Below are 17296 nucleotides of genomic sequence, written 5' to 3'. Positions count from 1 at the left end.
GGATATATTGCTCCTCAAGGTATAACTCTGCACTGTTTCAGCAGGGTGTATGGCATATTAAGTCAAACATGGGCGTACGTAGCTTCTTCTCTAGGGGGGGGGGGAGGGAACAGCCGATTCCGTGATGAAGGGCGGGGCGCTGAAGTTATATTGGCAGTTCACAAAACCTTACATCGCTATCAAGTTCTATAATACCTATGAAATATTTATTAAAAAGTAATCACCAAAAATTATAAATCATCAATAAGCTTCAGCATTAATCAATCTTCTTGGATTAGAGCTAAATCTTTCCAAGACATTATGGATACTTGTATCTTGTTTGAATTATATTCTGTCATTCCAGCTGTTTATTTCTTTTCAACCGTCCACCTTTATCGACTGCTTTTTTAACCATCTACCTTTTTTCAACTGCTTTTTCAACCATCTGCTTTTTCAACTGTCTGCTTTTTTAGCCATACCTAGTGTAAATTTGAAGTTCTAGGAGGGGGGGGCAGCTGCCCCCCTCTGCCTCTCCTTCTCTACGCCCATAAAATCAAGTATGGCACAAAAAAATGATCTTCTGCCATCAACACGTATGAAATTAGCTTTAATTAAAAGTAAAAAAGCAGGATAAAATACTTCCCTAGATACAAGACTGCAAAACTCCAGAATATCTAATTTGATATCTAATATAATGCGCCAAATATCGTATGTATAAAGTGTCTTCTGTTTTTATGTCGATTTTAATAATGTTAGAGCTAATGTATTCTTTGTCAAATTCAATTCAAACCAATGGGAGAGACTCTAGTTTTCTATTGTATTGTCTTTTTTTGTATAGGGATGCAAAAAACATGAATGAAATGAAGCCAGGAGAGAGGCCGGATACAATCCATTTAGCCAACTTGCCATGTCGTTGGTTTAGGGATCGCGATGTAGGCGGAAGTCCTGACAAGCCATCAGAGAGTATGGTTCGAAATGTAAGAATCATTTTGTGTTTACATCTCTTGTGTTTATTCCACACTAAAATTATATTGAAATAACAAATTACTACCTTAAAAAGAGAAATTAATTTCAACCTCAAACTTTTCATTTGTTTTGCTCTAATTTTCCCTTCCAAATGTCCACACAGGTTCAACGTTCACGGGATACTTTGGGTGAGCTCTTAGCCTATGTCTTAAATTAACTTTTCCATATATCTGTATTTTTTAGATTTTTTAGGGGTTTTGTACACTTCCCCCAAGAGCTGGTATATCTCAAGCAGAGGTACCTATTTTCTTACCCAAAACTGTGAAATTGGGAGAGTTTTATTAGCATGTTACAACTTGTTCATGGAGTGTATAGCAACTTTTTCATAAGGTATATACTTGTTCATGGTGGGTCTGACATATTACACTATGTGTTTCCATGTTCCAAATATTTCCATGTCTAAAACAAGCTAGAACCGAGCGGAAGTAAGAAAGAGTGGTAGGAGTAGAGAGAAAGTTTCTGCATTTCATCAAGAGAGAAAAGAAGGCCAACTTTTGGGCCAAAGGAAATCAGTAAGTTTCAAATTCATCTTTCTTTTTTTTTTCAGTTTTGATAAATATGATAAATTGATATATTTTTGCTAGATCCTTGCCAGAAGACAATGGACTCATTCTGACGTTATAAATTTGAATTTCTGATAAGTAATTTTTTGTTTTTTTGTTTGTTTTTGTTTGTTTAATTTTAATGCTGTACTTCAACATCTCTTGTTGTGTTTATTGGTGTATTACACATTAGGCTGTTAAGTGCCTTGATCGTACTCCAAGGATACTATTTTTTAAGATAGATATCAGGAGAGAAAGTGCCCTAAATTTCTTCTATTTTGGGGTATGGTCACTTTCTTTTCTCGAGCGCATTTTACTTTTATTTACTTTTCTGTTAAGTTTTATTTATTTCTTTTCGAGTTCGTTTAGTGGTCAAGGTAACAAAAGACGCATCAATTTACAATAAATAATTTAAAGTGGTCAATTTTCAAATTCTGAGCTTTTTTTTGTCAAAATGCAAGATTACTGAAATTGGCTTTTTTTCTCTCTCTCTTTTGTTTAAGACACTCTAGTAACATGACGCCACTCTGGGGGGGGGGGGGTTAAAAATTGGTGCATTAAAAGACATTTATTTTGCATTTTTCCACTATGAGGTAACTATGAAAATGTTGGTCAATTTGGAAGTTGAAGTGGTCTAAAGGGAAGTTGCTCAGCTTGCCTTTTAAACTGCTCAGTTTCAAGTTTAAATTTGTTTGAAAATTGACTCGTTAAAAATGTTACCATGCCTTCTCTTTTTTCTATGTTCTTTCTTGTCAGTTTGAACAAATGCGGTAAACTGGCGCCTTTTGCTAGATCATTTTTTGATGTGAGTGGACTCATCTCTTTCTGGCATGTAAAATTTAAATTTCATAATCTGTTTGTCAGTTTAATCTTACTGCCTTATCTCAACGATTTGTGACATCTATTGATGGATTGTGCATAGGGCCCTCAATGGCCTATATGGGCCTAAGGCCAACGCAGCTACGCACGCTCCTCCTCTATTTTCATCTACTCATAGACCAATCTCTTTACATTAAATCCTGTTTAAGACCTCCCACCCGATTCGGGGATGACCTGCTTTTCGTTTAACCCTAGATGGTTTTTCGTAAAGGACAATCTTTGGCAATCTGTCATTGTTCATGCACAGAGCGTGTCCTAGCCATCTCAGTCTTCCTCTCAATATAACCCCAGAAAGTGGGGTTGGACCCCTTTTTCATAGAGCTTTCTTGTATTTTTTTTCAGTTTTGATAAATATGATAAATTGATATATCTTTGCTAGATCCTTGCCAGAAGTGAATGAACTCATCTCTTTCCGACGTTATAAATTTGAATTTCTGATGAGTCTTTTTTTTTTTTTTTTAATGCTGTACCTCAACATCTCTTGTTGCGTCTATTGGTGTATTACACATTGGGCTGCTAAGTACCTTGATCGTACTCCAAGGATACTTTTTTCTAAGATAGATATCAGGAGAGGGAGTGTCTTAAATTTCTTCTGTTTGGGGGTATGATCACTTAATTTTCTCGAGCGTATTTTACTTTTATTTACTTTTCTTTAAAGCTTTATCTACTTCTTTTCGAGTTTGTTTAGTTGTCGAGGTAACAAAAGACGCATCAATTTACAATAAATAATTTAAAGTGGTCAATTTTCAAATTCTGAGCTTTTTTGTCAAGATTCCGAGCGTTTAAATGCTTTTTAGCGTTTGTTTTTAGAAGCGCTAAAGAAAAAATGCTTTTTCCTTTTTAGCGTTTAAATTCTGAGTGTTTAAATGTAAGATTACTGAAATTGGCTTTTTCTCTCTCTCTTATTTAAGACACTGTAGTAACATGACGCCAATCTGTGGGGAGGGGGGGGGTAAAAATTGGTGCATCTTGTTGAAAATTTTACCATGCCTTTTTGGACTCTTTTTCCCATGTTTTTTCTTGTCAGTTTGAACAAATACGGTAAATTGGTGCCTTTTGCTAGATCATTTTCCGATATGAATGGGCTCATCTCTTTCTGGCATGTAAAATTTAATTTTCATAATCTGTTTGTCAGTTTAATCTTACTGTCTATCTCAACGATTTTGTGACATGTATTGATGGATTGTGCATAGGGCCGTCGATGCCTTGGTCGGGCCCGAGGGTTAAATTTCCTTCGTATGGATCTTGGAGATGTTTATCGTATGTTCCTCTCAGTAGGCAACACTGGCAATTAATTGCATTTTACATATTTGTTTTCATTATAATAATAATTGCGGAAAACTTATTCAATTTGGAAGTTGCTCAACTCGGCTTTTAAACGGTTAAATTTATTTTTTCGAACTGTTAATTCATTTTATTAAAGGGCTATTTTTTTATTTTTTTTAACGGATAAATTAAATTTATTTCAAGTTGAAATTTATTTGAAACCTTTTCAAACTCTTCTTTTTAGGTTTTTTGTCAGTTTGGACAAATACGGCAAATTGATATACCTTTGCTAGATCCTTATCGAATGCGAATGGACTCATCTCTTTCTGGCATTAGAAATGTAAATTTCGGACAAGACAGCTTATTTGAAGTATATATACAGTATCAGGAATATATTGGATTTGTTAAGGCAATGACAGCTCTTCGTGCAGTAAAACTAGTCAAAATATCTGGTGACAAATCCTGGATTTCTTCTATAAAGGTTTGATTTGGGGGCGCTCTCTTTATCTTTAACGTCAAATCTTCATCTGTGTTTTCATGCAAAATCGACCAAATGGCGTTGAAACTGGTAGCCAATCAAGATGTAACCATATAGGGTGGTTAGTCCCATCCCACTAAGGCGTGCATTTGTTGGTCGTTAGTTTTGACGTCACTTGGCCTACTTCGCCTGAAAAAGCCAAATGTTCTTCAGTACAGATTTATCGTTCCTGCCTCTTTATATTGTCACTTAAAGATTTGCCAGAGTTGTTGCGTAAACGCCTCGTATGTTAAGCTAATCTAGTCTATATTTTGGTTTCTTAAGTTTTTTTTGTATCTATAGAAACTAAACTTTTATATATGGCATAGGGTTGTATCTAATGTCATTGGGGGGCTGGGACTTAATTGTGACGGCAGTAGTTATTCTGAAAGAACGTTGAACGAGGAATGTAATGGTATATTTCTTTCATCTTTTTTTCAATCTAATTTTTAGCCTATAAGTGACCTTAATCGAATTCTCGGCACTTATGTATTAAAGTCACCCCACTCAAGTTCTTGATCTGAGTAGATCTATTAGATCTCAGAAAAACCAGTTTAGCTATCTTTATTTGGAGACAATAAGCTTAGGCTCAGTGGAAAAACTACGTTGTAGGTATGTTTTAATTAAATATTTAATATATAGAGTTGGTATTTTGGTTGGGCTAGGTATTTAATATAATGTTTTCTGGGTGGCTTGCTTTCCATAATTCTTTGTCGTAGTTTCCATAATTTTGTTAAATTTTTTTCCATAATTTTGTTAATTTATGTTATGTTTTCATCATATTTTGGTATATTTCATTAGGATTAACCTAACTTCACTTCTTGAGTGGGGTCGCTATAATACATAAGTACCGAATTCCCTAGTGATTTGCTGCGTGGTATTTCAAATTCTACATGTTTTTTTTTTTTAATATTATATTTTTGCTATTAAGTAAAATTGTCAAAAATTGGCTGATGAAAAGCCTTATCTCTTCAAAAATAATGGGTGATAGTTTTGCTCTTAAAAATATATGCAGAAACTTCTAGGATTCTAAAAAATTAGCTTCTATGATTTTAAGAAAAAGTAGCTTTTATGATTCTAAAAAAAGTAGCTTCTATGGTTCTAAATAAATTAGCTTCTATGGTTCTAAAAAAAGTAGCTTCTATGTTTCTAAAAAAAAAAATAGCTTCTATGATTCTAAAAAAAAGTAGCTTCTATGATTCTAAAAAAAGTAGTTTCTTTGATTCTAAAAAAAAGTAGCTTTTATGATTCTAAAGAAAAGTAGCTTCTCTGATTCTTTTTTAATGTTTAGACGAATATAATGGGGTTTTCTGCTGGCTTCTTCGATTAAAATAGTAAATCAATGGAGAAGAATCATTGGCAAAAAATTAAAGATCTTAAGAAATACTTAGGACGTGTGTGTACAAGAGATCTTAAGATTTTAAACTCATATTGACAAAATTTTGCATAATTTCTGTTAAACGTCATTAAAATATGTTAAAAACTTCATTAGATGGTGGAACTTAATTAAATATGAATACGAATTTTTTGGGTGGCTGTTTAAGATCTTATGACCTTTTATAGCCCTCTCTACAGATAAACACTGTTGATTTTTTGTCGTTAAAGCTTAGATTGTTTTTTCTTATTGTACACCCTTAGAGGGAATCGCTTTTAGATGTCTAGATGTAATTGGAAACACCCCATCAAAAAAAGAAAAGATTAAAAGACTATATGGTTCTTAAAATTTTAGGATTGATACAACTTTTAAATAGAACACCAGGCATTTTTAAACTGGTTTAAAAAACTGAAAAACTGGAAGAAAAAAAAGTTAACCGGTTTTCAAATACTACCACCTCGTATGTGTAATAGTAAAAGGTGGAGTCGAACTAACAATCTACTAAATTGTTCTTTTGGTTCAAAGGGACGAAACTGTTGTTCTTATAGTTTTACAGGAGAATGACAATAAGGTTTTCAAATTGTTGGGGTAAATATGTCTTTTTTTAGGGAGTGGGGGGGTAAAAATAATCTTAAGTAGGCTGAGTAAATGATCTAAGTTTCAAAATGGGATATATCCAATAGTTCTTATTCTTTCTCGTGGATTGCCTTCCGTTAAACTACTTCATTTGGAAAAGGTATTCAACGAAAGAAGGAATTTAGGCTGTATTTTGCGGTCCATATCAGAGCATAGAGTCTGATAATATATATTTTTTTTTTTTCAGTGTAAGAATTAGCTTATTTTAAGTTTCAGTTTTTTTTTCAACCTATTGTTTTACCTTTTTTCTCAAACTGTTATTTCAACAGATATTATTAACCTGTTGGTACAGTATTGTCAATTTTAAACGTTCAGTGCTCTATGCAATATTGCCAATACTGCTCAGTACTTGAAAAATCGTTTCAAGTACTTGCTTAGTTTTGCTTACTCATATATGAGATGAGAGCCAAATTTGTTTCAGGTGATTGTCCTTTTTGGTAGGATCGTTTCAAAAATTTTGATTCGAGTAGGGTGGGGGAAGGCAAGTCATTCTGAAGGAAGGAGCAAGTTGGTCCTATGTTGTATCCCTATGTAGGCTGTACTGTTTTTAGTGTGTCAAGTCTATTTTTTCTCCTTTAATATAAAAAGATAATTGACTCTTACTTGTCGTGGAATTCTGTGATAAATCTGTCGAATGAAAGATCTTTGATAAATCTGTCGGAAGTTTACTCCCCCTCCCTCTCAAGGAAAAACTATTTTGGGCAGTCTTTTTATTTAGGCCTAGGGTGTTTTTAGACTAATTAGCTTTTCACAGAATAAATTCCACCTCTTCTACTTGGAAGTTAACGAGAAAAGGCGCTATATTAGGTGGACTTCGATAAGCAGAAACATTTGGCTGAGTCAACAGTAAAAAAGCGAAAACAGGAGAGGGAAAAACTACAGGAAGAAGATAATACAAGGGAATTGGAGTCCAAAAGGAAGAAAGATTTGGAAATACTCAAGGAAAGAGAAGAAAGGTAAAACACTTTTCTTCTAGTAGTTAGTTCCAATTTCCGATTTACTTTATCGTACTTTTTTTTTCCTTTTAGGCTATAAAAGACAGTTTGTAGTTATAGAAAATTGTAAATAAGCACGTTTTCGACTTTTTTAAAAACAATTATGGCAGCCATTCATTTATGTATTAAAGTCAAAACATGGCTTTCTTCACTTACTGTGATTTTGGAGTTTGTCACACCTTGATTAATTTTCCTATGAAATTAAAAGCTTAAAAGTCGACATTAAGAGTGACCTTATAGAACAGCTTCAAGGGGATAGTTAGCCCTCTGGGTCAGTGTCGGATATCTTAACAGCCAACAGAGGGCAGGGCAGGTTGAAGACTTACCAGATTAATCTGGAAACTCAATCTGGTGTTTAAAAATAGTATTGAGGCCATCTAACAAATACGATGAGCGACCTTGAAAGCTTTAGGTTTTAATCTGAGGATGGCAGTAGGCATACTCGTCAATGAAATCTAGAAAATGTGGGTGTGAAATCTTTAACAGGTTCGAACCAAAATTTTCGTCACTTTGGACACGAAGTTATTGCTTGACAGTTGGTTGATCGAGTTCACGTGGGAGTTTTTTTGTGATAACAGAAATTTTCTGTCATTACATGTATTTTTTTGAAAGTTAAGTCTCCTACGCTAATCAAAGATCAGCTGGATGTTGTGTATGGGCACATCATCGTTTACCATCATGAGAATTTAGTTAGCTGAATTATTAACCTGGACCCATACCCGCTCGGGAAACGATGAACGTTTGGGGGTGTCCAAAAAGACTAGAATCACTAAAAATAACATCGCTGAAGTTTCCCCAATGATGCTAAACGACCGTTGAATTAAAGTGATATAGATAGCAGATTATATTGATATCTCCAAAGTCTAAATTTTCCACATCAAATTAATTTTTCTCTCAGGGAACCTTTGTTACAGGGAAACGCTGTCCCAGTGTTGGTTGTCGCGTTTGCTTATTAGACCAAAAACGTCTTTGAATGAAAATTTTGAATGCTCTGATGTGCGCAGTTTATACGTAATAAATCAGGTTTTAAATGCGTTTGTAGGCATAAATCAGGGTTTACATTTGATTTTATAGGCGACTGCAGGAACTAAAAGAAAATGAAGAGAAGGAAAAGAAAATGGCTGATCTTGAGAGAAAGAAAAAATTAGAGAAACAGTTCGAAAAGGAAGAATATGACGCAGAGATTAAAATTGCTGTTGAGGAGCGAAAATTACTTCTGGCTCAAAGAAAACTAGAATCATTAAGGCTAATGGACGTTCTCTTGAATAGAGTAAAGGTAGTAATTCTTGTCTCTTTTTCATCTTCTTTTTTTCTTTCTTTTTCTTCTTTCTTTTTCTTGTCTCTTTCTTTTTTCTCATCTGTTTTTTTCTTTCTTTGATGTAAGTCATAATTTTGAAGCAAATCTATTAATTTAAGTTTCTTCGTAATTTCATGAATCCCCATTTCAGTGTATGGTAAAGTCCTTAAGGAAGTATCTAAAGTTATTTTGATTCGAAATGCTATTTTACCGTCCTTTTTTTCTTCCATTTCCTTTCTTTTTTCTTTCTTTCTGTCCTTAATTTCAAATGCTATTTTGTAATGACTTTTATTTCTAATTTCCTGAAAGTCTAACCGTTTTGTCTCGAAAGCATTAAAAATAGTAGCAAAGGTAAAAGTCTAACTGAAAACGCTTAACCTAATAGTTTAAAGACCAAAAAATTATCATTCCCTGAAAACATGAAGAATAGATAACGGTTTTAGGTTTAATTTCTTGTTATTATTATTTCATGTTTTAGGAGAAGATGGAAGGGGAAGAGGCGAAAAAGAAGGAAGATGAGCTATTGAAAGCTTTGGAGAATCTGGAAAAGAAAAAGGCTGACAAAGCTAAAATGAAAGCGGTATGTGAAGTTTTTTGGTGATCATAATTTGAGGGTGCTTAGGTTTGCCTGGCTATAACTCGTGCTTTGCTAATACTATTTAATATTCAGTTTAGCTCATGTAATAGGATTTGGCGTAATTACGCTTCTCGAGAAATTGTCATTGGTTAATGAAACATTCAAGAATTTATTTACGCCCGAAGGGCTGCGAATGTGCTTTCAAGTGCCTATCTTTGCCTTTTCTCCTCCAGGACAGTAATTTTGTTTCGAACTGGGAAATTTATCTAGCAGTTCGTGGTTACAACCTGTAAATAAGGAGTGATTCGTAGTAATAGTAATTGAAACTCTAGAAAAGTAAGTTTTGATAACAATATATAATTCAAAGAAATTGACTTTTATATTAATTCTAAATATAAGTATATAAAATTCACTAGTTTTTTAAATTACCCATTAAAAGCTACGATCCCCGATACGTTCCCCGATATGACAATTACACCATTAAATTTTTAGTGTATTATAGAATACTATTGCAGAGATTTCAAACTCCTACTTACAAAAATGCGAGATTTTGCATTTTTTCCTGGAACAATGGTCACATATGCTTTTATTCGTTTTTTTTTTTTTTTTTTTTTTTTTTTTTTTTTTTTTTTTTCAGGGCTGATGGATTGAGAAAAGGCTCAGTAAAAAAGATTGTGCAACCACAAAGTGGTGTTTTCTGCCGATTTAAGGCACAAAATAAAAATTTTGCCCTTAATAGGACTAAGAAGTTTTCGATTAAAAATTCTGAGATCGTCAGTCGATTTATCGAAAACTTGTATAATGAGCTTCCGAGTTTCATAGCCAGTGATGTCGCATTCATTCATCGGTGCGTGTAGTTCATTCAAAACAAACGGTTTTATTTTATTTGAAAGTTTCATTTATTTAAAGCATCAATATTTATCTTAAAGCTTATCTTATCTAAGTTGATTCACTATAGGCTTTATAAAATTATATATGTTGATGCATAATTATGCATCAGCTCTTATCCAGGAGGGCAAGTGGATATTCGTATAGATGGGGGGAGCGGGAAGAATGCCTGAAGCCTTAAAAAGTGTATTTTCGCGCCAAAATTTTAAATCTCCTCGAGCTTTGAGATAAATGTAGAAATTAAATCTTCAATATCCCTTCATTTTCGGGAGTATTTTTGGACTAAGACTTGAATATGGAGATGGCGGGTTGATAGCTCCTCTCTTATTGCCAAAGAAACTTTCTGTTTAATATAAAAGAGGTGGACGGGGATGTGCGCGCACAGAAACTTTCTCAGGAAGAAGGGGATTGCTTCCAAGAGCTTTGCTATAGCGAAATTAAAGGGGTTGTTTCTCCTTTTCCTATTTATTTAAATTTTGTAATTTTTTCTTGTTTCCCCATGGGTCTGTGCCCCTTTGATCCCTCTATCGGTGTCAATGAGAGATATTCTTATAACAAAAAAAAATTCTCGAAGAATATACCTTAAAAATAATGGAAATGATGACGCTATGATTTATTTTGTATATTTTAGAGCCTCTTCCCCATCTTAATAAACATTTGGACGGATACTTTTTCAGGGATGATTGTCGTTCTCCGAGTACTGTTATACCAAAGTTAGATTTTAATGTAAAAACAGGGTTGGAAGACGGAGTAGTAGCCTCCTTCACATTTAAGAGAGCTTGGATCAAACACCTCATAGTAACAAACTGTAAGTCCAGAACACAGTAGACAGAATATACCAGTAAGCTTATCGCAGATCATTTCTGGTCTTCGTGAACAAAAAGCTCCTCCCACTTATTTCTGCCTTAGCTTGTCTCGCTTGTCTAGCTTGTTTCTGCATTAGCTTTATTTCCGTTTGTTTCAATGCACTTTGATGGAAACAGTCGAAAACAGACTAACCTGTCTAGCATGTCTAACATGTTTATATCTGCCAAAACGTTCTCCGGAGCACTCGCACCCCGGTCCGGGTTTTTATAATAGGTGAGATAGAGAATGATCATACTGGACAATATATGAACTGTGGTCCAGAACGACACATATCAATAGAAATGAAAACTTTTAAAAATGAAGTTTTACTGAAAATATGTGCAACAACAAAATCTATTATTTATGTTGGTTCTAAATATGCTAGATTTGTTAATTTTTAAATTGCTCATGAACCTAATAGTACATTAAAATCTGTGTTGTTTAGAAGTAAGAATTGAACTCCCCCGAAAAGGTGTGTGGTCTTACTGGAAATTATGCAGCGAAATTCAACATCTATGAGAACCCGAAAGTAACTATTGGCAAAATATAAATTTATTATTTTTCCAGAGAACAGTTTGTAGTCCTTAGTTGCATAATATTAAAGACGGTTGGATTCGAATGAACATTTAAATATCCAGTGCCCTCTTTAAGTAAAAGTAAAGATCACACATACTACTGCTATTCATTCAGGGCTAAGCTGAATAAGAAAAAACTACGGTAACACTTTAGTGTTATATCTTAACCAAATTCTAGCGACGTGTTTTTTTTTTTTTTTTATTATTATTTTTTTTTTTTTAAATCGATGTATTTTTCCAGGAAAAGGCTGCAAAGAAGCAACTCAAATTGCAAAAACTTGAACAAGAAATGAGGGCCAAGCTAATGAAGAAATATAAAAGCCTTGAAGAGCAGCGTTTTGAGCAGCAAAAAGACAGATTAAGACGAGCTGTCGAGGGCTCTGCCAGCAAACTGAAAAGTGTTCGAGTCAAGTCGGAAGAGGAAACCCCAACGGATGAGGTAAGCTTTCTTGTTATTTTTGCGATGTTTTATTTGCAATCATTGCTATGGAGGGAGTTCAAAAGACGCTATGTCAGGTTTTTTTATATAATTGAATTTTACAGCCCATCCCCTAAGCTACAGAAGCTCTATCCTTTGGTCTAATGGTATCTCCCTTTTAATTTGTTTCTGAAGATAAGAGTCTCTTCTTTTTTTCGTAAGGTTTTATATCCTTCTTAAGTTTTATTTTCTTCCTTAAGTAATTAGCTGTATTGTTCCTTTTCCTATTCTTATTTCCTATTCTTCTATTGTATATTTTCCTATTCTTCCTATCCTTTTCTTCCTTTATTTAAAGTTATCTCGTCGCACAAAAGTAATTTGTTTCTTGGCTTCCTCTAGTCCAAACCAAACGAGTTTCATCTACTACATTTGTGGATTTTATTTAAATTTGTTCTTCGATCTGTTTTATTTATTTTTATATTTTTTATACATTTGATTCTGTTTTATTTGATTCCTTTGTGCATTCTTTTTTATCATTTTTCTATATCGTTTGTTTAGGGACTTTGTCAAACTAGACTCAATTAGGCCAAACACGTTCTTCAATTCGTAAATTTTGGCCTCTTGTAGAATTTTAGCACTAACTTGCCCCCAAAGAACTAAAAAGCACCAATTTTAACTTTTACTTAGTATAGGAAGATTATTCTGATTTGCACTAAAATGCTCGTTTGTATGAAGACATTAAATTGGTATAATTTGGCGTGATGGACTTGAATACATATTGGTTTTTCCCCCTGCGGGCCAATTTTTGAATGATTTTAATTTTTTGATATTTCTCAGTCAAAAGATGCAGCCAATTTTGAGACTTAATCAAACTTGCCATTGTTATTAGAAATAAAAAAGGCTATATCGTCTAAGCTGGAAATGTCTTATGAATTGTGTTAACTAGGAAAATTGGGTAACGAGCTGTAGTGGGTCCAAACAATAAAATAATAGCATATAAAATATCCAAAAGAAGGTGAATAAAATGTTACAGCAGAATTTTACCCCATCCTCACCAAACATGTTTTGTGACCAACTGTAGGTGAGAAAAGGGGACTAAAAGGAGTGAATCTGTATTAATGAACTTGAATTTGAATAATTATTATTTTAATTACAAACAATGTAGTACTATTTTATATACTAAACTGCGGTCATCTTTTGGGATGAAAAATTAGTGGATTCTTCAACGCTTACCTTGGATGTCTACCATCAAAATATTCTGTATTTCTTGGGATACACGATCCTATTTTGGGTTTGAGGGATCTTATGTGTCAAGTGACAGTGAAAAGTAGAAAATGGTGGTATGTTGTTCTAAATGCAATAGTATCATTCAGTTGAACGTAATACACAAATTGTGAAACTGAATGTTACTTTTAGGCATGGTATTTGAATTAAACCAGTTGTAATTGATTACTGTTTATTGTATCATTTAGTAGAAGTTTGTATCATGTTATTTGTATATTTTAGTAGTAGTTTGTATATTGTATATTGTATCATGATACTAGTTTATTGATACAGTAGTTTGTATATTGTATCATGATACTAGTTTATTGATACAGTAGTTTGTATATTGTATCATGATACTAGTTTATTGTATCATTTGATTACTGTTTATTGTATCATTTAGTATGGCAGTGCTATTGCATTTAATTCTCTCGATGCATGCCATAAATGCTAGAATCTCTTGTTCATAGTAACAGAAAAGTAACAACCTTATAATATAATAATATTTGCCCCAAAGCGTAAACGAATTATAAAAGTGATGTAACTGAGTAAGTAAGGTAAGAGCCAAGTGAAGTAAGTATTTTTTAAAAGTGAAGTGAAGTATTTTTGTGAAGTATTTAAGTGAAGGATTTTAAAAAGTGAAGTAAGTATTTTTTAAAAGTGAAGTAAGAGCCAAATTTAATGATATATTTCCTAAATTAAAGTTAAACGTATTTTAAAAATAGGCTGAGTTTTAGCTGCTTAAGGTTTAATATTTAATTTTTAGGCTCAAAATGTAAAATGACGGTTATTCTTAATTGAAAAGGTTGTTTTTTTGAAGATCGAGTCATAGCTGACAAGATTAAGTAGCACGCATATTGATAATAAAATATTGTAATGCCCCCAACAGGCTTTATTTTATATTCCTGTTTTGTGCTGCTTTTGAATAACTTGTGCAAATTATTCGCAACATATTTTTTCTTAATTGCCTAAAAATATTCTAATTGAGGAACTGAGCTTCATTTCTAGGGGAAAAACCCGAAGAAGAAGAAGAAGAAGAAGAGAAGGGTTTCTCGAACGCCATTATCTTCATCAGAGAGAAAACGGAGAAACTCAGCAGGAAGTGATTATGAAAATCACGCCAAAATGTCCCTTCGACAGTATTTAAAAGAAGTGGAAAGTGGCAGGCCCGTTCCTTCAAGTTTCAAGGACGAAAATAGTAAAGGGTATGTTAATCAGGGACCGCCACCTAGTTCAGTTTCTGTTTCAAAATCTATTATATGATTGACTTGTGTGTGTTTTTTTAGCTGTTTTTCTTTTTATAGGGATAAACGACAACACATTTATTTTGGGGAATCTATTCGTTGGGATTTCAGCTGGTTTTTAGTTTTGCCGAATTTTTAATGGAAACTTGTATTGCTAGTATACATGTAATAATTGTTGGTTTTAAGTAAAGTTTAATGCTATTTTGTGGTTTACTAAAAATTATACCTGATAATAAGTGTTTTGGCTGTTGATATGATTTTGGGAGCTTCAATTTTGACCTTTTTAACAAAAATACATTTGAAACTATATCTTCACATTGTCAGCATTATAATAGCCAAAACTGTTCTGTCTAATAAGTTTTTTTATTACAGGCAACTGTCTTGCTTAATGTATTTGAAGAAAAGATTATATAAATAAGTCGTTAATTGTCATTGTGTTGTCCTTCGCTGTCATTTTGTCTCTTGTGATGATTCTTTGCTTACTTTTCTAGTACGTACCTTCAACCCTTGCAATACCGTGATTTCTTCTGTTTGTTTTAATTTAATTCTCAGTGAATATTTATTGTTGGAACCTTCGGTCCTTATTTTTAAGATCAATGTCCTTTCTTTTTATCTTTCTTGGGTTCTGTTAATTATCCTCATTCCTTTGCGTGGTAATCTTTAATTTTCTCTTGATAATAGTAACGGCATTTTTCCCTTGATTGCGTAGACAGTTAAATTCACGGATTGTAACTGCGCAATTACAAGGGTGACTCACCCTGATTAAAAATGTACTTTTTGACAGCCATTCTGCTCGAAATTGACGGGGAGGGAAAAGGGGAGTAAGTTAATTCGTTTGACCTTGACGTTGCACCGAGTGAGGGTTTGGATTGGCTGAAATCGACACGCTGCACCCAGGTGACTTTGCTGTTCCATAGGCAAGGAGACTTATAGTAAGCTTTCTTTATTTTATACCCTTGACTTTTTTGGTTAGCCTAGGTAGATCTGTTTTACAACAGTTTTACGAAAGTGAATTTTTATTCGAAATAAATGAAAATCCGAACTATCATAAGCAAAATAGACTTTACTTGGCAATACTTACGAATGAATTGAAAATCAAGTATTTTGCAGCAGGGCATCAAGACATGGCTACTTGAATTGTAGAAAGAAAAGGCCAAGACACGTGGACTTCACTGTGGTGGAAGTTTTGACTTACCTGTTTGTCAAATCACGAGCTTTGCGTTGTAAATAATTAGGTATATTGACTGGGTTCAAACATTATGAAGAAAAAACAATCATAAATTTAGGGTAGGTAATGGATTAACAGTGTATAAATCAGGGACAGACATTCTGAAAGTAGCGTTAAATTAAGTAAGACTTGGATTGATCTTTCGTTTTTTTTTTTTTTTTTTTTTTTTTTTTTTTTTTGTATTTACCACACTAAGGGATATTCGAACCCCAAACTGAATAGCAATAAATAGATTGATGGATTTGTCTATTGTAAAAGCAGAATAATCAAGGTGCAAGAATATTTCTTCTTTATTTATTGATTTTTTTTTTTGCAGATGGCTTAAAAGTCTTGAATCACGTCCGTATCGTGGGGGTCCTTTCCCTCCATGGAAGAGGGGTAAACGAGATTGGCCGGGAAAACATCCGTATGGCTTTCACCATCGCTATATACCACCTAAGGGACATAGAAATCGTTCAAAATCTAGGTCATGTGAGCGATCAAGAACTCATAGAAAATCAAGGTCGCCAATGCGTCGGTGTTCACGTTCATATTCTCGTCAACGTTCACGCTCGCATTCTCGTCACCGTTCATATTCAAGGAGTAGAAGCAGTCGAAGGCGCAGTTCTAGAAGTGAATCTCGGCCTAGAAACAGGTAAAATGAACAGAATATTGCTTTATTTTAATCACTAGTTTTATTATAGAAGCTAGTAATGTATCAACTGTAATTATTTATCCATGTTCTTATTAAATCTAAAAGTTTTCACATTCCCCGTTGTTGTCATTTATAGGTGGTAGCGCTGAAGAGCTGAGGAATATAAGTCCTTCCCCTAGTGTCACTTATGAAATTCCCTAATTTCTGCCAAAACTTTTTTTAAGAAAAGTCAAACGAAAGGGTTTCAAATGGCTCAGAGGACTGATAGAATATCTGAATTACTCTTACCGTATGTGTTTCTTTCCTAGTTCGGCCCCAGGGTTATAGACTAATACAAAGAAACAAAAATAATCATTTTTTATACCCCTCTGGAAAAGCTATGCCAGCTTTGCCTCTCACAGAGACTATCTCTTGTCACTCTTTTGTAAACCTTTTATTATCACTCTTATCAGTCTTTCGTAAACTTTATTTAATCATATACAATTAGACGCTTGAGTAGTAAAAACAGAAAAAGGAGAGAATGCACTGTGTACAAGAAATAAATGAAAACTTAAAAACTTTACAACAGAAGGGTAAATAAAGGAAAGAAAAAACGTTCAATACACAAAAACACGAAAAAACTAAATTAATTACCGAAAAAGGCGGGTAAAACTGACCAATGGGGCATCATTCAATAATTTATAACTTAACATTTGATATGTTTGGATAGTATTTGTTGCTGAATGTAGCGTAATTAAATGCTTTTGCGGAAAGATCGGGAAAGATAAAGCAGAAATTTAATATGCCGATTATAGTCGGTCTTGATCCGTTTTAATTCATTTTTATTAAGAATACTGCTTACACTGAAGTACAGAAGGAAAGCAAATAATAGGAAACCGAACATTAAACAAAGGATTTATATACTAGCGATCGCAGCCTACCTAATTTTCTGCATTAAACACCTCGAATACTCGAATAAACTCGATTTAATATTTTGATTTCAATGCTTTTACTCAAATGACCTCCTTCTCGTAAACAATAAAAAGTCTTTTTTCTACCCGACGTGATATCCTTTGGGGTATGCAGAGACATCTTATCGATGCCCCATATTAGAGAGGGTGTCCAACCGATA

The 17296-nt window shown here is 33.6% G+C and overlaps 1 protein-coding gene across 1 annotated transcript in view; it reads left to right on the top strand.

The window, feature by feature from the left end:
* Positions 1–17296, top strand: part of Xe7 (A-kinase anchor protein 17A) — a 45893-nt gene that overhangs the window by 19402 nt on the left and 9195 nt on the right. Inside the window, exons 3-10 of the mRNA XM_089103517.1 lie at positions 818–956; positions 3937–4173; positions 7028–7176; positions 8290–8491; positions 8991–9092; positions 11640–11837; positions 14088–14284; positions 15868–16185. Of these exons, the coding sequence (XP_088959643.1) occupies positions 818–956; positions 3937–4173; positions 7028–7176; positions 8290–8491; positions 8991–9092; positions 11640–11837; positions 14088–14284; positions 15868–16185 (1542 nt within the window). The remainder of the gene's footprint in view (positions 1–817; positions 957–3936; positions 4174–7027; positions 7177–8289; positions 8492–8990; positions 9093–11639; positions 11838–14087; positions 14285–15867; positions 16186–17296) is intronic.

The sequence above is a fragment of the Artemia sp. Qi Xiang Cuo genome, chromosome 2 (assembly GCF_049724085.1).
Source record: "Artemia sp. Qi Xiang Cuo chromosome 2, ASM4972408v1, whole genome shotgun sequence".
Taxonomy (NCBI): Eukaryota; Metazoa; Arthropoda; class Branchiopoda; order Anostraca; family Artemiidae; genus Artemia; species Artemia sp. Qi Xiang Cuo.
Note: the sequence above shows the minus strand (reverse complement) of the source record. Positions and strands in the feature narration are given on the sequence as shown.